A 22453-nucleotide genomic window follows, 5' to 3' on the forward strand; every position below is an offset into this window, starting at 1 on the left:
TTTTTTTTTAAAAATAGATTTATTTATTTATTTGAAAGGCAGGGTTACAGAGAGGCAGAGAGAAAGAGAGAGGGAGAGGTCTTTCATCCTCTGTTCCACTCCTCAGATGGCCGCAATGGCCAGAACTAACCTGATCCAAGGCCAAGAGCCAGGAGTTTTTTCCCTGTCTCCCACACAGGTGCAGGGGCCAAGGACTTGGGCCATCTTCTGGTGCTTTCCCAGGCCATAGCAGAGAGCTGGATTGGAAGTGGAGCAGCCAGGAGTCGAACCAGTGCCCACCCATATGGGATGCCGGCACTACAGGCAGCAACTTTACTCACTATGCCACAGTGAGAGCCCCTATTGATTTTTAAATGGATAAAATTGACAGGAGCCAGCGCTGTGGCACAGTGGGTTAAAGCCCTGGCCTGAAGCACCAGCTGGAGCTAGGAACCAGGAACTTCTTCCAGGTTTCCCATGTGAGTGACAGGGGTCCAAGCACTTGGGCCGTCTTCCACTGCTTTTCCCAGGCCCTTAGTAGGAAGCTGTATTGGAAGTGGACAGCCAGGACCCAAGCCAGTGCTCATATGGGATGTTGGCATCAAAAGCAGTGGCTTTACTCACTGTGCCACCATGCCAGCAACTCATGGAGTTTTAAGCACAGCAATACAGAGAAGCATTGCTTGGTCCCAGGAGTGACAAAACTTTGGTTGGGATTGTTAGTGAGAAACAGTCCAGCTCTGATACTTCCCTTTAATACCTTCTGTTTTACCAAGAATGTCCCTACAAGGTACAGGTTGATGTTGATTACTGTTTATTTCGAGCATGTTTTCTTTGGTTTAATAAAATTTCAGTTATTTTTGGCTTGAAAGATACTGATCTTTTATATTTATTGATGATAAAATAATAGTTAGCTTGCTAATAAAATAGTTGAGAGCAAAACCAAGGTGTTTTCATTGTATTTGTAGAATGGGTGCTGCAGACAACATATATAAAGGACGGAGCACATTTATGGAAGAACTGACAGACACAGCGGAAATTATCCGCCAAGCAACACCGCAGTCCTTGGTCATCCTGGATGAGCTGGGAAGAGGGACCAGCACTCACGACGGAATCGCCATTGCTTATGCTACTCTGGAGTATTTTATTAGAGATGTAAGTGCCCTGCCCTGCCTGCCTTTTAAAGAAATAATTTTTAAATTAGTATCATTTTTAATTGACAGTCATAATTGTATACGGTGTGATAATTGGCACAATATGGTGTTTTGGTACATGTAAACAGTGCGCTTCATGATCAATAGACCCATAACCTCACTGTTCTTTGTGTTGAGACATTTGGAATTTATTCTCCTAATTATTTAGAAATATGCCATGCTTCATTATCGACTGTACTCATTCCACCTCCATGCAGTACTTGAATGTGCACACTGTGCGAGTTGTTTTCCTGACCCCAGATTCAGATACTTGGAGTCGCCTTTGTTGTAGTGGACCCTAACCTTGTCGCTTGTCATTAGAATGCTGCACACTGAACTCAGATACGTTAACCCAAAATCAAGTTTGCCTTTCTTTTGCTGAAGTAAAATAAGCCTCTTTGGCAAGATTTCCATGCAGAACTGTGTCTTACTGTCCTGGACAGAATCTCAGTCAAGAGCAGGGTCCGTACACCTGCAGCCCAGTTCCTGGAGAACAGACCAGGGGCCAGTGCACTCCTGCTCTGGGAGATGCGTTTTCTCTCCAGTACCCCGAAGGCCCTCAGTGTGAGACCTTGACCCTCACCTCCTTGTGCCTCTGTGGCACAGCTCTCCTCGGATCCTCTCAGTGTGAACCTGTGCTGTGTCGGGCTTCCCGTCACCGTGTCTCGTTACTGCCCACCCGTGTGCTTTAGTCTGTTCATTTTGGTCTCTGCCCTTCTGTCTCTCCCTCATAGCACCTGCCCCTTAGCTGTGTCTCTTCAGGTTTTCTTTTTCTGTTTTATTCCCCATTTTCTTACTCTTTTGTTCATCTCTGTCTTCGCATTTTCACGTTTTCCTGTCTTCTTCAAACATCCCATAGAAAAAAACATGTTTTCTTACTCATATTTCTTTCCAAAAGCCACAACTTCTGTGCCTATCAGTGTTTGGCTCTTTGTCCTGCTTCTGAAGTGTGACCGCCATCTTGTTTTTCCTCGGAAGATAGTCTTTCTTGAGTCCTGAGGACTCAGCTCCTTAAGCGGCTTTGGTCTAAGCTGGGTGAGGCTACTGGTCCTTCTGGGCCTCCTAAGAGTGGTTCCTGAGGACCCTGCTGGGAACGCTGCAGCGCAGGCAGACATCTAGGTTGACACGAGCTTGGGAAGCACGCAGGGTGGAAGACACTCTGGAAAGCTTGCTGAAGGCTACAGCCTCTCCTAGTTCCAGTGACAGGCTGCTCCTCCTTTTTTAAAAAAAGATTGATTGATTGATTTAAAAGTCAGAGTTACAGCAAGAGGGAGAGACAGAGAGATCTTCCATCCACTGGTTCACTCCCTGAATGACCGCAATGGCCAGGACTGAGCCAGGCTGAAGCCGGGAACCAGGACCTTCTTCCAGGTCTCCATGTGGGTGGCAGGGGCCCAAGCACTTGGGCTGTTGCCTGCTACTTTCCTAGGCCATTAGCAGGGAGCTGAATCAGAAGTGGAGCAGGGGGCCGGCGCTGCGGTGTTGCAGGTAAAGCCGCAGCCTACAGTGCCGGCATCCCATATGGACACTAGTTCAAGTCCAGGCTGCTTCACTTCCAATCCAGCTCTCTGCTGTGGCCTGGGAAAGCAGTAGAAGATGGCCAGAGTCCTTGGGCCGCTTCACCTGTGTGGGAGAACCAGAAGAAGCTCCTGGCTGCTGGCTTTGGATTGGCACAGCTCTGGCCGTTGTAGTCATTTGGGGAGTGACCCAGCAGGTGGAAGACCTCTCTCTCAATCTCTCTCAACTGGCACCTGTATGGGATACTGGCGTCCCACATGGTGCCTGTTTGCGTCCCAGCTGCTCCACTTCCCATCTAGCTCCCTGAAAACATGCCTGGGAAGGCAGCGGAAGATGGCCCAAGTCCCACTTGGTTGCAGTCCAGTATTCTCTATTGGATTCTGTTTGCTAATATTTTGTTGAGGTTTTTGCATGTGTATTCATGAGAGACACTGTCCTGTAGTTTTCTCATGATGTGTTTGTCTAGTCTGGTGTAGAGCAACGCTGGCGTCACAGAGTGATTTCCAACGTGTTCCCTCTGTTGCTGCCTTCTGAATGTGCTTGAACACAATTGTTAGAATTAAGTGTTGGATAGCAGTCACCAGGGAAGACATCTGGGTCTGATGCTCTCTGTTTGGAAAGGATTTTAATTACTGATTTGATGTCTTTAATAGATACAGGCCTGTTCAGATTTTCTGTTTTTCTTTGTGTGAATTTTGACAGATTGTATCTATTAAGGTCTTGCGTTTTAGAGAATTTTCACTTAGGTTATCAAATCTGTGAGCATAGAGTTATCCACATTATTTCTTTATTATCCTTATGTTAGCTACGTTATCTGTAGTGGTTTGTCTACTTGCATTTCTGATATTAGTCATTTGTGTCTTCTTTCTTCTTAACCTTGCTGGAGGCTTTTCAATTTTTTTGGCCTTTTCAAAGAACCTCCTTTTGATTCCATTAATTTTCTCCATAGTTTTCTTACTTTAATTTCATCTATTTATCTTTTTGTTTTTATATTTTTGTTTTTCCACTTAAAGTGGGCTTAGCTTGCTCTTCTTCTAGAGTTCTAATGTGGAAGATGAAATGATTAATCAGACCTTTCTTTTTTATCGTATGTTTTCAGTGCTACACATTTTCCTTCAAACATTGCTTTTGCTGTATCTCACAAATTTTGATAAGATCCATCATTTGAGTCAAATTTTTTTTAAATCTCTGTTGATATTTAGTTTTTGGACCCATATGTTATTTAGAAATATATTTTCTATTCTCCACATGTTTTTGAAGTTTCTGAGATATCTTTCTGTGATTGATTTCTAGCTTACTTCCGTTGAGGTCAGAGGGCAGACGTCATACGGTTTTTATTCTCTTACTAAAGTTGTTAAGGTGTGTTCTGTGGCTTAGGATGTGGTCTGTCTGGGTGGGTGTTCCATGTTAGCTTGAAGTGCACGTGTGTCAGGCAGTTGTTGGATGATGCAGTCTGCAGATGTCAGTGTGTCTAGTTGGTTGATGATGTTGAGTTCAGTTATGTGCTTACTGAGTTTGCTGTGTGATTGATCTGTCCATTTCTTAAAAAAAAAAAGGTTAATTATTTGAAAGAGTTCTAGAGAGAGGGAAAGACACACACACACACAGAGAGAGAGAGAGAGAGAGAGAAGTCTTCCTCCACTGGTTCACTTTCCAGATGGCCACAACAGCCAGCCATGAGCCAGGCTGAAAGCAGGAGCCAGGAGCTTCATCTTGGTTTCCCACATTGGCTGGCAGGGGCTCAAACACTTTGGCCACCCAGAGCTAGCCCAGAAGTGGGGCAGCTGGGACATGAACCAGCACCCATGTGGAATGCTGACATTGTAGGCAGTGGCTCACCTCCATTTCTCATAGAGGGATATTAACACTGCCGACTGTAATCACGCGTTCATCTGCTGTTTATTGCAGATCTTTCAGCTTTTGCCTCGTGTAGTTTGACATGCTCCTGTTATATACATACATGTTAAGGATTGTTATGTCTTCTTAGAGAATTTTTCATTATCATTACGTCATGCCCCTACTTATCCATGACAGAATTCTTTGCTCGGAAGTCTGCTGTATCTAAAATCAGTATAGCAAGTCCAGCTTTCTTTTAATCAGTACTAACATGACGTTTCTTACTCCATTTTACAAAAATATTTGTTTATTTGAAAGGCAGGAAGTGAGGAAGAGACAGAAAGGTGTCTCTGTCCACTGGTTCACTCCCCAGATGGCTCATTGGCTGGGGTTGGTCCAGACTAAAACCAAGAGCCAGGAGCTTCATCCAGGTCTCCCACATAGGTGAGGGGTCCAAGGGCTTGGGCCATCTTCCACAGTTTTCCCGGGTGTATTAGCAGGGAGCTGGATTGGAAGCGGAGCAGCCAAGACTCAAACCAGCATTCATGTGGGAAGCCAGTGCTGCAGGCAGCAGTTTAACCTGCTATGCCACAGCACCAGCCCCTCTCCATTTATTTTTTTAACATATAAATATCTTTATATTTAAGGTGGGTTTCTTGTAGGTAACATATGGTTGAGTCTTGATTTTTGGTCCACTCTGACAATCTTTGTGTTTTTTTTTTTAATTTATCTTATTATTTATTTGAAAGGCAGAGCGACAGAGGCAGAGATACAGAGAGAGAGGTCTTCCATCAGCACACAGTCTACCAGGAAACCCATCAAAGGTGTTCATTTCTCTGAAGGTGTCTTTGAACTTGCATTTCTCTTCAGCCCTCTCGGAATTTCCGTCTCTCTGTTGATGTAACCCATGTGTTCGTGCGTGCCATCTACTTTATCCAGAAGAGCCCTTGGCATATTAGTCATGGTCACTTCCCCGTCCCAGTCTGATAGTTCCAACGTCTGCCATATCTACGTCTGGTTCTGATATTTGCTGTCTCTTTGAGATTGTGATTTTTTTTTTGCTTTTTAATATGCTTTTAACTTTTTTTCAGGGTAGCTGATATGGTGTATTGGGTAAAAGGAACTGCTGTCCATGGCCTTTAGTAAGGTAGTGGTCAGGAGTTAGGGAGCAGAAGTGTCTCCAGTCTTGGTGTCTTTTAGTCTCGGCAAGCCTGTGCCTCGGGGCTGTGTGGTTCACGCTGCTTCTCAGGGGCCCTCCTTCTCCCCTGGGGTATGAAGGAGGACTAGGAGGGCTGGAGTTGGGTCTTTCTCTTCCACAGCGTCAGTTAGGCTCTGATAAAGCCCCAGCCTCTTTGGTAAGTGTTTCTCCTGCGGGTGGATCTTGCTAAGAACCGGCTGCTCTGGCATATTTCCCGCGGTTCCTTTTCTTTCTTCTGCTGTTGGAGGCCCAGGGAAATTTTTCCCAGTATTGACTGTGAGAACCAGGTCAGACTCCTGGAGGGAAAACCTAAAACTGTGCTCCCCGCCCCAACAGCCACTACCATGACTGGGTTCTCCTGGAGTTTTTAACTCGTAGACCTGTCCCCCTGAGCCTCCAGCAATTTGTCATTTCCAATTCAGAGTTTTCTAGCCTGGCCGTGGTTTCCCGGGAGGTTTCTGCTCCTGACTTCTGCTACGGAAGCTGAGCTTGTTCGCATCTGCCCGTCCGACCCTGACTTTGGAGGCCGTGGTTCGCTGTGACCTCACTTTCTAGCAGATCTAAGAAAGGCTGCTGAGTTTTCAGTTTCCCTTTTTACATGTGCAGCTGGAGTGGCGACTTCCCAGCATCTTCTGTACTGGACTGGACACCGTAAATTCCCCATTCAGTTTTATAGATGGAAGTCTTTATTTCCACGGTACATCGTGCTCACTGCATGGGGAGAGCAGTCCAAGAGGAGGAAGGAGGGAATCGGGCACTGCAGCCGTACCCTGAGCCGCAGCCACGAGTACAGCAGTGCTGTGGCCCAGGCCCTGGGCTCTGCCGAGAGATGCTGACCACGGACACAGTAGGTCCTGGATCCTTCAGAGCGGGTTTAAGGCAGCTTTTAGAGAAATCTTGCTTCAGTTGGCTCACTTGTGGCTATTACGAAGAGACAGCATATAGTTGGGTGGCAGGTGAATCAAAACTGGGACTCTTTGATTCTTGTTACCCCTTTCTGCTAAGTTTTGGACCAAAATTAGAGTTAACTTTTCCCAAGGTAGGGGTTTCTCAAATACATGACAGATGCCTTAAAATTATGTGTGTTAAAGAACCCATGAATCCATATAGATACCACCAAAACAAAAATTAATTTTAATGTTACTGAGGGTAGGTGGGAAGAAGGGAGAACTAATAAATGAAGAGAGAATTTTTTCAAAAAATCCACACTTAGTACATTGTAATAATGATTGATTTAGGCAAAGATGACCAATAGATAGCAGAAACCTTTAAATGAATGATAATTGGAGAAAATAATATTTCCATGGTTTTATTCGTGCAGTCTCACAGGTTATTTATTAATTAAAAAGCGGAAATGACCTGCACAGTGATGGAATCTGGTGGGTCTCATTTACACTATACAAATTTAGCATCTCCAGTAAGGGCCGATTCCTGCGCATTCCTGTGTGACGTGCTAGAAGGGGTGCCTGACTTTCATGGATGGAATGATCCCGGCAGTAATGTTTAATCTGACTCCAGGGAGTGACCGATCCAAGTTGAAAGACAGCATGAAGAGCAATCTTCCTTGATATTTCAGAAATGATGATGTTATAACAGACAAAAAGAGGAGGAGAGGAAAAAGAAACACTATTTGGACAATTAAGGAAATTTATCAACTATGTTCTATATAGTAGTGTATTTCTTGAGTGTGATGATTTTTTTCTGATCATGTAGGAGAATGTTATTGTGCTTAGAACCTTAAGTATGTAGGGATGAAGTGTCATGATGTCTACAGTTCTCATGTGGCTCAGGGAAAAGTACGTATGGAGTCGGGAAGAGGAGGAGAGGGTAGTGCAGCAGAATATTCGCAGTTCGGTGTCTAGATGAACAGGATATGATGTCCTTTGTACTTTGCTTGCAACTTTTGAAATTTCAGATTTTCTTCAGAAAGGAAATTATTCATTATAATAAAATTTTAAAATAACACTTGTTGTATATCTCATTGCTTTAGGTGCAGTCTCTAACCCTGTTTGTCACCCATTATCCACCAGTTTGTGAACTGGAGAAACATTACTCACAGCAGGTGGGCAATTACCACATGGGCTTCTTGGTGACCGAGGATGAAAGCAAACAGGACCCAGGTATGAACATCCCTGCAGTCGGGACAAGGAGAGCAGCAGTGGCATTCATAACCAGTGACGGATTTACAGGAGCATCAACTTACTGCTTGTTAATAAGGAAAGCTGCGATTTCAGTTATAAATAGCATTTGTCCAGATACATTTTCTCTAAACTTTGGCTCAACTAGGATTTCCATTGATCCCCTTCCCTACAAGAAGAGGGTGGGGTGAGGGGCACCTTACCCCTTCCACAAGTCATCATGACAGTCTTTGCAGAGTGTTACTAATCGTGTCCTAGAATGCCCAGTATCTCCCCCAACATGCCATTTAACCTTGATTATCTACTGAGGGCCGTGTCCCACACTGGACATACGTTGTATCTCAGCGTTACAAGGGAATTGCATCTCGGGCAGGTGGAGTGGCTTGCCCGAGGCCCCACTCGAGTGGAGGCTAAACTGAGCAGAGAATCCACATCTGCCTTCCATTCTCTCCTCCTTCATGCTGCTCGAGCCGCAGTGGGGATCTATAGTGTCTGCCCTGGCTTTCCCGGTTCTTAATGGTGTTACAGAAACGAACATTTCATGCAAAAGAACACCCATATGCCAGGAGAGAGAAGTTCAAGTGCCATAAGTAATCCAGTGGACCTCAGCGTATTTGGCTCCTGTTGGGTAGTAATTTTTTTAAGCTTAAGCCTGTGGTGATTTGCACAGTTGTGCACTACAATGGAAAATCCGTTAGCCAAGATACTCCAGAGTATCCACATTTTATTTTGGAAAAGTAATAAGGATCGACATGAAAAAGAAATTAGCAACTGGTCCAGATAAAACAAAGCATTGGCCCTAGATCGGTTTAACGTTGGCAAGTTCTGCCTTTCACCACCACAGTCTTGCGGACACACTGCAGATCCTCTCATGGAAGCAGTTTTGTATCCATTAATCTGCTTCCAGACTGGCAGAAGGAGGCTTGTAAGCTAAACCTCGTGGGACAGACACGCCGTTCCCTGGCGGGGAAGGGCACGGCCAGGAGCGCCGAGCGCTGGGCTGTGAGCTGGCGGCTAACCTCTCTTTGAAGTGTTCTGCCTCTTGATTTTATTGATTTAAAACTGTGTCCATGAATGTAACTTTTAAATTAAACGATGCCAAAAGGCTCACGCTGAAAGCCTCTGCCCTTTGACTCCGTGCTCCTGCCCATCCTGGTCCCAAGGCAGCGACTGGGACCTCTTGGCCCCATTTCTGTCGTGCTTCTCAGTAGTGTGGACACTTCCTCTCTCTGGGTGCTTCCGCTTGCAGGTCACTGCAGTTCTCCAGCGCTGGGTGGGGGTCTTTTTAGCCTTCGCTTCCTCTGTCCTCCCGACAAAGTTTCTCACATTTGTTTCTATCTCATGCATGGTCATTGCTTTCACTATTGCGATGTCTTTCCTGCTGATGAGCCGAGTGTGGAGACAAGCACATTTCATTTCTTTACATGTTCTGCTGCTTCCCTAAAGATAAGAATTATATTTTTGCCCCCCCCCCCTTTTTTGAGACTGTGGCTGAATCTTCCCTGTCCTCCAGCAACTTTGTAAAATGCCACTTTAAATGTTCTTCCGTGTGATTGAACCTGTTGGTTTCAGCTTGTTCCCACTAGGGGCCTTCTTCCCGTAACCCGTTGGCCCCCTGCTGCTCTGAGCTGCCTGCTCTCTCCGCCTGCTGCCAGTTGCCGTCCTGAGGCCTGCCGCTGCAGGTTTCCTGGCAAGTCTCTGGCTTGCTCTCCTGTGCGCTTGATTGCGAGTAAAACCTCAGACCCTGGCTCAAACGAGGAGCTGATGCAAGGAGCAATGGGCTTAGCTTTCGCTTTGCAAGTCTCCAGACTGTGTCTTCCTGCAGGGCTGGGGTCTGCTTCGCGGTGGTGGCAGGATACCTGCAGCTCTCAGGCTTCACGTGCAGAATGGATGATGTCCAAAAGGAGAAAAGGGACCAGCATCTCCTGTGACTGTTTCTTTTTCTTTTTTAAGATTGATTGATTGATTTGAAAGTCAGAGTTACAGAGAGAGAGACAGAGAGAAAATCTTTTTTTATTTTTTAAAATTTTTCTTTTCTTTTTTTTTTTTGACAGGCAGAGCTAGACAGAGAGAGAGACAGAGAGAAAGGTCTTCCTTTCCGTTGGTTCACCCCCCAAATGGCTGCTACAGCTGGCACTGTGCTGATCCGATGGCAGGAGCCAGGTGCTTCTCCTGGTCTCCCATGGGGTGCAGGGCCCAAGGACTTGGGCCATCCTCCACTGCACTCCCGGGCCACAGCAGAGAGCTGGCCTGGAAGAGGGGCAACCGGGACAGAATCCAGCGCCCCAAACGGGACTAGAACCCGGTGTGCCGGCGCCGCAAGGTGGAGGATTAGCCTAGTGAGCCGCGGTGCTGGCTCCTGTGACTTTCTTAGGAACAAGGGAACACTTTCTCCGATGCTTTTTAGCATCTGATGATGGATCCATCTCATTTTCAGAATCGAGTCAGTCACATGGTCGTTCTTCAACCAATCCTTAGAAGCAAGGGTGGCTTTCGTGGTCAGTCAGACCAACTTTTGGAGCTGGACATGAGACACCACCCCTTGAGTTAATTCCTTATGCTACCAGGGTTTTCTTAGGAGTATTATAAGATAGACAACCATGAATATCAACTAAGGAGTTGGTAAAATTTTTGAGGCTTTGCACGAATGAAAATTCTCTGTCACACCTTCGTATTTGATGTGTAGTTCATGCAGGGCTAGACTCCTGGGTTGAAAGGCATTCCATTCAGGATGTTGCAGCCTTGCTTTGTTACTCGTTCACTTCCAGGACTGTTCCTGGTTGAAGCCCTCATCATACGTGACCCCTGACCCCACTCCTCTTCTGCTGAGTTAGAAGCCATCACGTAGGTCACCAGCAAAAGTCCCGAAAGCGTTTTGGGTGGCTTCCAGGATACTCTGTGTCTAGAGTATGCTCTGCTTGTCTGTTTCCCACGGTCAGGTAGATAAAGCAATAGGTCAGAGGTCAGGAAACCATGATTTAGTCCATTAAAGTCTATAAAATCTTGGATAAGTCACTCTACTTTTAAAAAAAAGATTTATTTATTTATTTATTTGAAAGGCAGAGTTACACAGAGAGAGAGAAGGAGAGGCAGAGAGAGAGAGAGAGGTCTTCTATCCGCTGGTTCACTCCCCAATTGGCTGCAAGAGCTAGAGCTGTGCCGATCTGAAGCCAGGAGCCAGGAGCTTCCCCCATGTCTCCCATGCGGGGGCAGGGTCCCAAGGACTTGGGCCATCTTCTACTGCTTTCCCAGGCCTTAACAGAATGCTGATCGGAAGTGGAGCAGCCGGGTCTTGAACGGGCGCCCACATGGGGTGCCGACACTGCAGGTGGCGATGGCTTTACCCTCTACGCCACAGTGCCGGCCAAGTCACTCTATTCTTAACCCACCTCTAATTTTTTATGAATCTATCCAAAAAGTGATTCGAAATTATTTGATCAGCATGCATCCTTTTAATAATTGCCATGATAATCAGTTTTGCATTGCTGCAACAAAATAGTTGACCCTGGCTTTTAGAAAGAAGAGGTTATTTAGCTTACAGTTTTGGAGGTTCAGAGTCCAAATGGCAAAGCCCAGGCTCTGTGGCATTACCTCAAGATGTGGATGATGATGGGGGGAACACACGCAGAAGCACTCAGTCGTGCCTGGAACCAGGACAGAGAGAGAGAGGAGGGGCCAGGTTCAGGCTCTCGTGACAGTCCTCTGGAGAGAACTGCCAGGACACTCCTGAGAACTTGACCTCCTGAGGTCAGGGAGCTTCCACGCCAGCTGTGGGCCCCACCTCTTTGAGATCCCCTGCACTTCCCAGTACCACCTGCCTGGCAACCAAGCTCAGCCCAGCAGACCTTTGAGGGACACTGAACCCGCAGTGGTTGCCTAGAGAAGTGGGGCTGTAAAGTGAATTGTGTTCAGCTTCCCTGTACCGAGCAGAAGCATAAAGTATTACCCTCATTTCCTCCAAGCAGTGCCAGGTCAACTTTCCAGTAGTACCCACTTAGAATAATCTTAGCTTCTAAGTGATCGGGTAAGGTCGTGCAGACATGAGTTGTTTATTCATTGTCTCCCCTTGCTGGCTCTCTCCGCCTGCGTGATTCTGGCCTTTACACACCCACTTCCCCACCACAAGGGCGAGGGGTCTTGCAGCAGGACTTAACTGGCCTCCTGGGGAGGACCCTTCCAGGGCAGGGGAGGGACGACTGGCATTGCCACCTTAGATGTGAGGACTACCTTAACTGGTACAGAGTGGGAACCAGCATATGGCGAGGGACTCACAACTGTTTGTACTGAGATGTGTTAACGAGGTATGCAGAGCAGTGTCACATGTTATGTAATGTAGCTCTGTTTTACGACTATATATAAAAAGTGTTGTTACAGCTATCTCCATCTAGGAGGGTATTTCAAAAAGTCCATGGAAAATGGAGTTAAAAATAAGTTTATTTGGGGGCAAAAAATCTAATACAGGAAAAGGTTTATTTTGCTCATGGTTTTAAAAGGTCACAGTCCAAAATTAGGTGGCCCCGTTGGTCTTTCATCCGATAAGGATGATGGGTGGGGATGCGGGTAGAAGGAGGATCCCATGGCAAGCCAGGAAGCAGAGAGAGAACAGTTGGGCCAAGCAGCTTATATAAGCAACCCTCTCTTAAGAACTGCCTCTCGGGGCTGGCACGGTGGTACAGTAGGTTAATCCTCTGCCTGCGGCACCGGCATCCCATATGGGCACCGGTTCTAGTCTTGTCTGCTCCTATTCCAATCCAGCTCTCTGCTGTGGCCTGGGAAAGCAGTGGATGATGGTTCAAGTCCTTGGGCCCTTGCACCCGTGTTGTGAGACTGGAGGAAGCTCCTGGATCCTGGTTTTGGATCAGCACAGCTCCAGCTGTTGTGGCCGTTTGGAGAGTGAACCAGTGAATGAAGACCACTCTCTGTAACTCTATCAAATAAATAAATAAAATCTTTAAAAAAAAAAAAAAAAACTGCCTCTCAAAGACAGCCCCTGTGGCCTCAGGCCCTCCTACGAGGTCTTCCTCCTGGACACCATAATTAAATCAAGCCACCACCTTTAATTCATTAACATGAGGGGCCAGCTTTGTAGGGCTTTGCGTTAAGCCACTGCCTTGACCCTGGCATCCCATATGAGTGCTGGTTCAAGTTCCAGCTGCTCCACTTCTGATCCAGCTCTCTGCTAATGTGCCTGGGAAAGCAGCAGAACATGGTCCAGGTACCTGGGCCCCTGCCATCCAAGGTGGGAGACTCAGATGGAGTTCCAGGCTCCTTCCTTTGGCGTGGCCTAGCCCTGGCTGTAGCAGCCATTTGGGGAGTGAATTATTGGATGCAAGATCTTTATTTCTCTTTCAAATAAGTAGTAAATCTTAAAGAAAAAAATTGGAAACCAGTAACATGAGACTTCAGGGATCAACCCCTCAATACATGGGCCCTTGGAGGGCAACCAAACTGTTGTCTTAACAAGTAGGCTCTGGACTGATGGACGGAGACCAGCGTGGGGTTTCAGCTGTCCGGGGCAGCCTGGAGGGGGTAGGGGCGAGCCCAGCGGAGCCCAGGTGAAAGGATAGGCGCTCCTGTCTCAGGGACGGGAAAGGTTTGCTGGCTGCTGGGCTCGGCCCGCCGCTTGGTGAGTGTTGAGGACTCAGCGGAGGCCCAGGCCCACAGGACCGGATTCCCCACACACATGCGCGCCCTGTTCTCTCCTCACCCACGTACCTGCTCTGTGTGCCCCCTCAGTTTGCTTTGGAGGCGGGAGGCATTCTTAGTGCTCTATAATGGAGGTTGGAAGCCTCCTCCCACTTGCAGCACCCACCCTTAGAAAGCCGTTTGCTGCTGAATTCCCACAGAAGTGCAAGGAAAATTCCATTGTGCTGTTTCACTGCTGTGTTCAGGCTTTGACTTTCTCGTTTGTAGCTGATAGAAGAATAAAAGCATGCAGATTTATCAAATGAAATAATGCATGAAAAAACTCTTACCATTTAAGTACTGGAGTTGCCAAAGTCATTGTGAATCCGGTGTATGTCAGTCACTTTTTAACACCGTGCGGTGATACTGCATTTCATAATGAAGGCAGCATAATCCAGAGGTTACAACAGGTTACACTGTGCAGCCTTGCCCCGCATCCTTGTGTTCCATGTGTCTGCACGCGTGTGGCAGGCTGTCTCTCCCAGGAAGCGGGTTCTAAGATTGGCATTCAGGAGGTATGCTGGGGCCACCTGAGGCTGCGCTGAGTGGTAAGGGGGCTGTGTGGCACATACAAGGTGCAGTCAGCCCTCAGAGAGCGTGTGCTGTGGTGGGCCTGCAGTCAGCTCAGCCTGAGGGAGAGGCCCGGCCTTTATGCCCTGTGTCAGTTCTCTGTTAGCAATGTGCAGCAAATCCCCCACCCCCTCACTTCAAGGCTTAGCGCCCTGTTGCCCCACTGTGCCGAGCGCCACCCACTCTGTAGGCCTGGCCCTTAGTTACTCAGAGTGTGTGAGAACCCTGATATCGTTTCCTCTTGTTTCCTAGGTGGAGAGGAACCAGACCCTGATTTTGTCACGTTTCTTTACCAAATCACCCAAGGCGTTGCCGCCAGGAGTTACGGGCTGAATGTGGCCAAGCTGGCAGACGTTCCTGGCGAGGTCTTACGGAAAGCAGCCCGCAAGTCACAGGAGCTGGAAGGGCTGGTGAACGCGAAAAGGTCAGGCTGGGCGCCTGCTTCTGGGTTGTGACGACACCTTTCCAGCTGTCCAAGGAAGATGCGCTGTGGTCCAGGGCAGCAGGCGTGCCCCTAGTGCACTGACCACACTCATGCCAGGACGCACTGGGCCCCGCCCAGGGCAGCGGGCGTGCCCCTAGTGCACTGACCACGCTCACACCAGGATGCTAGGGCCCCGCCCAGGGCAGCAGGCATGCCTCTAGTGCACTGACCACGCTCATGCCAGGACGCACTGGGCCCCGCCCAGGGCAGCAGGCGTGCCCCTAGTGCACTGACCACGCTCACACCAGGATGCTAGGGCCCCGCCCAGGGCAGCAGGCATGCCTCTAGTGCACTGACCACGCTCACGCCAGGACGCTCGGGCCCCGCCCAGGGCAGCAGGCGTGCCCCTAGTGCACTGACCAGGCTCATGCCAGGACGCTCCGGCCCCGCCCAGGGATGCAGGTGGGCCCCTAGTGCACTGACCAGGCTCATGCCAGGATGCTCCGGCCCCGCCCAGGGCTGCAGGTGTGCCCCTAGTGCACTGACCAGGCTCATGCCAGGACACACTGGGGCCACCAGATCTTTAGTAACTTGATAAATTGTTTCTTCAGTCATTTTTGTAAAGAAATAGTTAACTTCTTAATGTGTGCCCAAATACATTAGTCGCTTAAAACACTTGATCATACGAAAACTACTCAGCACTACTGAGGACATTTTGTGCAGATACTGCCTTGGATGTGCAGTGACCACAGGCGGAGGTGAAGGACTCAGACCACAAAGGAGCGCGGCCGTGCTCAGGCCCCGCGTAATCCGTCGCTGTCCACACGCCACTTCTGGGGATTGTTTGTCTCGAGTTTGTCATCCTAACCTGACTTCCCCCGTCACGTGGAGTGCTCTGTGAGTGCTTCCCATAGAACAGCCTGTGGCCAGCCAGTGTGGGAATGAAGCTGGAAAAAGCCAGCTGATAGGCAGGAACCTGCCAAACCACGTAAGCTCCCCTTCCACCTGCGCCCAGCCCTGCCCTCCCTGGAGGGCGGGAGGTTACAGCGTGGTCAGCAGCCGCGTGGCCCTGAGTGAACAGATGCCCCTCAGCTAGAAGATCTTGCCAATCAGTGGTCCCTGGCTCATACGCGAAGAATATTATTTAGTGCTGGGAGTCCTGACCAGATTTCACTGCTGAAACGTTGGTGCCTGTGATAGTTCACGAAGTAGGTGCTAACCCGGATGCCGTGTGCCACCAACTTCTGCTTCTCCCCTTCTCCCATGGCTGTGCCCTGCACTCCGCACTTTGCAGCAGTGCGTGGTCCCGGGTGCTGGGAAAGGCAGCTGACACAGAGCCCCCTCTGAGACCCACCCTGGATTGTTTCCTGTGCCAAATACCAGGCAGAGGAGCAGCACCGTTTTCAGTCTGTTTCTGCTACAAGGCAATTTAGCAGGTGTTTCCAGAGAGAGGGGGTTTTCTCTGAGACTTTAAAAAAGCCCAGCCCAGGGCCGGCGCCGCGGCTCACTAGGCTAATCCTCTGCCTTGCGGCGCCGGCACACCGGGTTCTAGTTCCAGTCGGGGCGCCGGATTCTGTCCCGGTTGCCCCTCTTCCAGGCCAGCTCTCTGCTGAGGCCAGGGAGTGCAGTGGAGGATGGCCCAAGTACTTGGGCCCTGCACCCCATGGGAGACCAGGAGAAGCACCTGGCTCCTGCCATCGGATCAGCGCAACGCGCCGGCCGCAGCGGCCATTGGAGGGTGAACCAATGGCAAAAGGAAGACCTTTCTCTCTGTCTCTCTCTCTCTCACTGTCCACTCTGCCTGTCAAAAAAAAAAAAAAAAGCCCAGCCCAGAGTCTGCTGCAGAGTCCAGAGGTAAACTTAAGTCTTTGGTTGTCTTATGACTGTTTTTCCCGGTGAAACTAGAATAAAGCCTCACTGCGACGAAGGAGAGGTGTGCACGTGGTAACTAAGTGGGACAGGTGGTTCTTCAGGCCGCCGTGCTGCTGCAGAGCCAGAGCAAGAAAATCACAGGCGGTTCGTGTTTTAACTTCCGACTGCAGGGTAGCATACTGAGGTCTCAGAAATTACCCTGATGACCGAGTTACCGCAGAAGGCGGCGTTGGAATGGAATCCGGTAATTTAGCGGGATGCTGTATTTGTTTTTTGTTTTTTACCTTTTTGCTAAAATTCATTTCATCACAATTATGTTTGCCAGACAGAAGAAATCTAACCCAGCCTTGTGCCTTGCTGTGGGTGTGTTGTATAGGTCCATGTTCATTTGTTGTAACAGTTCCTGTCTGTTGGATACTTGGTGTGCACAGAAATGAATCTATACAGTCATTTGCAACAGTCCAGACATTGTGCCGGTTCCTACTGTGTTACATGCATTAACTCAGTCCCTAGGACGTCCCAGTGAGTTAGACAACATTGTCATCCCCGTGTGCTAGCTTTGAAAATGAGGCTCAACAAGGGAAAGAAGCTGACCCAGGGCCACACAGCCAGTGGGCAGGGCAGCCGTTAGCCCTCAGACACTCCGGCTCCAGACCCTTGACCTTGACAGTTCTGCAGGCAAAGCAGGCCTGTGTTAAACCTGGCAGTTTGCCATTTCATTAGCTCGTTTTAGTTTCTTTCATCAGTTTTACCTTTCACCCTGGGGACACTCAGCACGAGGTGTTTTGTCTTACAAGTTTGGATGTACACACACACAGCCTCTGGCAGAGTTAGAAGGGGGAGGTCAGGGTCTCCCCTCCCTGGGGAGAGGGATTTTAGAGGAGCAGAGGGGGCAGTGGTCTCAGTAACCGTGGTCCCTCAATGGTAGCAGCAACTGCAAAGGCCCCTGAGTCTCCCAGAGGGGCGATGCTGCCACCACTTCCTAGCCACAGTCCCTGCCTGGCGTTCCCAGGGCAGAGACTTCGCGTAGCTTTCCACACGATGGATTGTCCCCAACAATTTCAGTTCTAAAACAAGTTGTGTCTTCTTTTTCCTCCAGGAAAAGGCTAAAGTATTTTACAAAAGTATGGACAATACACAGTGCAGAAGATCTGCGAAACTGGACAGCCGAGTGCGAAGAGGAAGGACTATAGACTTCTTTTCCCGGTTAAACTGAAGACTGCATTACTGAACAAAGTATGGAGAATTAAAAAGACCGAGTGTATGGAATAGCTCTGCAGTGGCAGCCCGTCTGTGCAACACGTGAGCGTAGCGTATGACGCTGGCATATTCCTGTTGGAACCTGGCCTCCTGTGAAGAGATTTCTTTCTCAGGTTCCCGCGCTCCTGATGTTTTAGATATAGTGCCTTGTGAATAGTAAGACTTCCATTATGTGACCGAAAATTCCACCGACAGTAAATTTCACGTGAAATCAAAACCTTCTGAATAAAGCCTAAAGTGGCAGAAAGCAATTCATGAACTTTTGGGGAGTGATGTAGAAAGTTAGTTCTTTTTTGATTTCGGTTCAAATAATTACCAGCTGGGTGAATCTGGCAGAAATCTACCTTTCCACTTGAACTAACATAATTTTATAGCGCCACCAGCTTATTTACCAGGAACATGGGATTTTTTTTTGTAGGAAACAGAAATAGTTACCAAGCCTTTAGAAACCAAGAGCACAGAAGGAATAGGGCCATCTGAAGTTTGAAGAGTAAATACTATCGCAGTTTTAAGTCACTGAAAGATTGTTGGATGAAATCATCATTCATTCAGATAATAAAATATTTAATGAACGTTTGCTATAAATTATGGGATGTCCTGCTGAATTTTAATCTTTTCAAATACCTGTCAACTTTTGGGTTTAATTATGGAGCCAGGGTTCTGCTCCTACCAGAGAAGTTCACAGACCTGAACTTGTTCATCTGGGACTTTCCGTGACCCGAGATGGCAGATGCTGCCATAGCTTTGTTGGTTTGTAGCAGTGCTGCCTGCGTGCAAGTTTAGGGTGACACATGCTCAATTGTGTCCCTGGGATTTTTACAGCACTTACAATCTGGCTCCTCGTACCCATGTGTTCATGTTGTTTCTAAATCAGGATCTTGCACAAGGATCTCTGCCTCATTTCGCACACTTTTATATTACCACTCAGTTAAATATCTGCCCCACATGCAAGGCGCATATTTTGAATCCCTTCTTCGAGGTTATTGTCTGCAGTGGCCCCAGAGGCAACCCCCGATTTCCCTAGGCAGATGAAGAGGGGTTTGCCGCTTCCTGTTGCAGCAGCCTTTTTGGGTTGGGGGTTGATGTAGTTTGATTGATTTCATCTCCCTTCAGTGCATGGTGAAAGCCTCAAAACGATCTCAAAATAGAGTTAGAATGTACTCTTTAAAAAGAATGAAGTTGTTTCAAGACTAAATGCCTGTACATGTTTTATATTCTTTCTAACAAGATTTCAGAGAGAGAGTGATATCCTAACTGGCAGTCAGGGGGAAAGGAGATGAATCCAGGCATGCCATGCCCACGCCCACACCCACACCCACACCCACACCCACACCCACACCCACACCCACACCCACACCCACACCCACACCCACACCCACGCCCACACCCACACCCACACCGGAGGGAACCGCAGGGACCATGATCATTGGTGCTGTCTGCATGGGCATTCCAGACCGCCTCCACCTTGGCCGAGGCCAGGGTCACCATTCAAGCAGGTAGGGCGTCCAGAGGCTGCCTGGCCATGGCAGGACAGCGTGGAGTAGGTTCTCCATCCAGCATGAGGTGAGTGTCAGCCAGCCGGCTTGCAGGCAGAAGCCAGCTCCCAGCAGGGCAGGAGACCAGCACCGCTGACCTGCATTTCTGCGTGCGGCTCATTCCCAGTCTGATTATAGAGGAGGCGAGGGAAAGTACACTGAATCCCAGCTGTAAACACTGCACGAGTGCTATGGAGACGGGCAGGAAGGGTGCAGTGGATTCGCCCAACCCAGGGCTGCAGTTCCACGATTAGGTGAGAACAGGGCTGCTGTGGCTTTCTAGGTTCTCTCAATTAACAGGTGGGCCTGAGCCCTTCCCTCTTCTGCAGGGAGGCAGGCTGACTGGTGGCCGGTAAGAAAAGGAAGGGGCTTTGAAATGTGACATAGTCCTTCAAGTGACCTATTTTTAGCTATAGAACTACAGAATAAGAACTGGTGATTATAAAGTAACAACCCCCTAGTCCTCCAAAAACTTCTAAATCTCTTTTAACCAGATTCAACTTTTTTTAAAAAAGATTTATTGAATTTTTTGAAAGTCAGAGTGAAGGAGAGGGAGAGAGAGAGGACCTCCATCTGCTGGTTCACTCCCCAGATGGCTGCAACGGCCAGAGCTGCACTGATCCGAAGCCAGGAGCCAGGAGCCTCCTCCAGGTCTCCCATGAGGGTGCAGGGGCCCAAGGCCTTGGACCATCTTCTACTGCTTTCGCAGGCCATAGCAGAGAGCTGGATCGGAAGTAGAGCAGCCAGGACATGAACTGGCGCCCAAGTGGGATGCCAGCACTGTAGGCAGCAGCTTTACCTGCTGCACCCAGCGCCAGCCCCCCAGTTTCAACTTTGATCCTTCCTCCTTGCTGCTTCAGCTCTTAGCAGCGCTGTTTATTCCACACCCCAATTACTTGGCTATCACCACTCCCAGGGCCCACATCTGTAGAAAGTTAGGGTCAGGAGCCAGAGCGGGAAGTGGAACCCAGGTATTCCAATGGGAGACGTGAATTCTTAACTGCTCAGCTAGATACCCCTTTCCACATTCTGTGCCATTTTTGAAGTATTCTTATATAACAACACAGCTACTGTGATATAAGAATATTTTAAAATCCACAGGAGTATAACATTTTGAAAAGAGGAAAAATGTCTGTAAATTTTATGATTTAAAAAAATTAGAAAAGAAAAATGTAGAAACATAAGCATTTGAGCTACTCAACCTATCACTAGTTCTTGGCCCCGAGTGTGCCGGGACTGTGAAAACGCTGTGGCCACATGGGAGGGCACAGGGTGAGGCTGGGACTTTGGGCAGTCGCTGTGGGCGGCTCCAGTGCTCGGGTTCCCTGATTCCCTGGTGAGGGTCACTGCTGCAGGATCTGTGTTCACACCGATGACTGCATGGATCCTTTGTGTGGTTCTGGTGGCAGTGTGGATGAAAACTGTACCCACTGGGGCTAGCACCCAGGAACTGGTCTCCTTTGTGGAGAGGAGGTGAGTGCCAGACTATGCCGACAGATATGAACAAACCCCCCTCTGATGTAAAAAAAAAAAAGAGGAGATTTACCACGCCAGTCTTGGGTATCACCTCAGACACTCCAAAGCGCTGAACAGAGCTCCCTGACCACACCCAGCTCACGCCTCGGTATTCACTGAAAGAGTGGACAGTCTGCTAAGCCACAGAGGTATAGTTCAAAGATAAAAGCTGTCACAGGGAAAAAAAAATGCCTAATAAAAAATGTAGCAGTTTAAGAAACAAGAATAAGGAAGACAACATGACGCCCCGAGTGCTAAAATGATATGATTCTTAGGCATTACCTAAACCCATTGAATCATAGTGGTTGGGATGAGACCCAAGCCTAGTATTTCTTAACAGGTTTATTGACATAGAATTTACATAGTGTACAGCTTACCCATTTTGAATGCACGATTCTGTGGATTTTCATAAATTCAGAAAGTTGTACAACTGTCAGCACATCAATTTTAGAACATTCTCATTCCCTTAGAACAGAAACTCTGGGGGCGGACGTTCGATACAGCAGTTGGGATGCCCTGAGGCACCTGCCTCCCCGGTCGGAGTACCCGGGTTTGAGTTCTGGCCCTGCTCCCAAGTCCTGCTTCTTGCAATGGAGATCCAGACGCAGGTGATGGCTCAGCTACTTGAGACCCAGACGGCATTCCAGGCTCCTTCCTGGCTTTGGCCTGGCCCAGTCCTGGCTGTTGCAGGTATCTGCAGAGTAGACCAACAGATGGGAGATCTCTGTCTCTTTGCCTTTCAAATAAATAAAGTAACTTTAAAAGTAGACACTCTTGGGGTGGCGCTGTGGCACAGTGGGTTAACGCCCTGGCCTCAAGCACCAGCATCCCATATGGGCGCCAGTTCGAGACCCAGCTGCTCCACTTCCCATCCAGCTCTCTACTATGGCCTGGAAAGCAGTAAAAGGTGGTCCCACTCCTTGGGCCCCTGCACCCACGTGGGAGACCCGGAAGAAGCTCCTGGCTCCTGGCTTTGGATCGGCACAGCTCTGGCCATCGCGGCCATCTGGGGAGTGAACCAGCGGATGGAAGACCTATCTCTCTCTGCCTCTCCTTCTCTCTCTGTAACTCTGACTTTCAAATAAATAAATAAATCTTAAAAAAAAAAAAAAAGTAGAAACTCTTTATCTATCAGCATTCCTCCCCAAGATCCCGTGCCCTCTATAACCATCAATTTGCTTTCTGTCTGTGGATCTGCCTGCTGTGGACATTTCCCATGAGTGGGATCACGCAGCTTGTCATGCAGTGCCCCCCACTTTCCGGGGGGGGGGGTGCATTGCAAGATCCCTCAGTGGGTGCCTGAGGCACGTGCCATAGCATTCCTATGACATTGTCTTTTTCCTATGTGTCCATACCTGTGATGGTTTAATTAGTAAATTAGGCAAGTAAGAGAGTAAAAATGACTTAACCGCAGATCTTGGAACCTTAGCATACTTTTTTTTTTCTTATTGAGTCAAGAGCTCTCACTTTTTCACTTAAGGAAGCACTTAATGGCTTGTTCTTCACGTATATCGAGTGTCAGCCTCACTCCTGTACTTTGGGACCATAATTAAGGGAAATAAAAGTTACTTGAACACAAGCCCTTTGATCCCACAATAGTTGATCTGGTAACCAAGACAGGACCTAACTTTAGTCATCCGTGGGCAGGGAACATAAACTGTGTGACCACCTGGGTGTGGGTGACCCACATGGAGCATGGGGCAGGACAGTGTAAGACTTTGTCACACTGC

The 22453-nt window shown here is 48.4% G+C and overlaps 1 protein-coding gene across 3 annotated transcripts in view; it reads left to right on the forward strand.

Annotated features, from left to right (window-relative positions):
- Window positions 1-18258, forward strand: part of MSH3 (mutS homolog 3) — a 174314-nt gene extending 156056 nt beyond the window's left edge. For 2 of the 3 annotated variants that reach the window (XM_070056340.2, XM_089312929.1), the window contains 4 exons: window positions 948-1134; window positions 7715-7844; window positions 14370-14541; window positions 17513-18258. In XM_070056340.2, the coding sequence (XP_069912441.2) occupies window positions 948-1134; window positions 7715-7844; window positions 14370-14541; window positions 17513-17606 (583 nt within the window). In that variant the 3' untranslated portion in view covers window positions 17607-18258. The remainder of the gene's footprint in view (window positions 1-947; window positions 1135-7714; window positions 7845-14369; window positions 14542-17512) is intronic. The other variant, XR_016220366.1, reaches the window with a different exon arrangement.
- Window positions 18259-22453: the final 4195 nt, after the last annotated feature.

This window comes from Oryctolagus cuniculus, chromosome 14 (genome assembly GCF_051225735.1).
Source record: "Oryctolagus cuniculus isolate XC-2025 breed Fujian yellow rabbit chromosome 14, ASM5122573v1, whole genome shotgun sequence".
NCBI lineage: Eukaryota > Metazoa > Chordata > Mammalia > Lagomorpha > Leporidae > Oryctolagus > Oryctolagus cuniculus.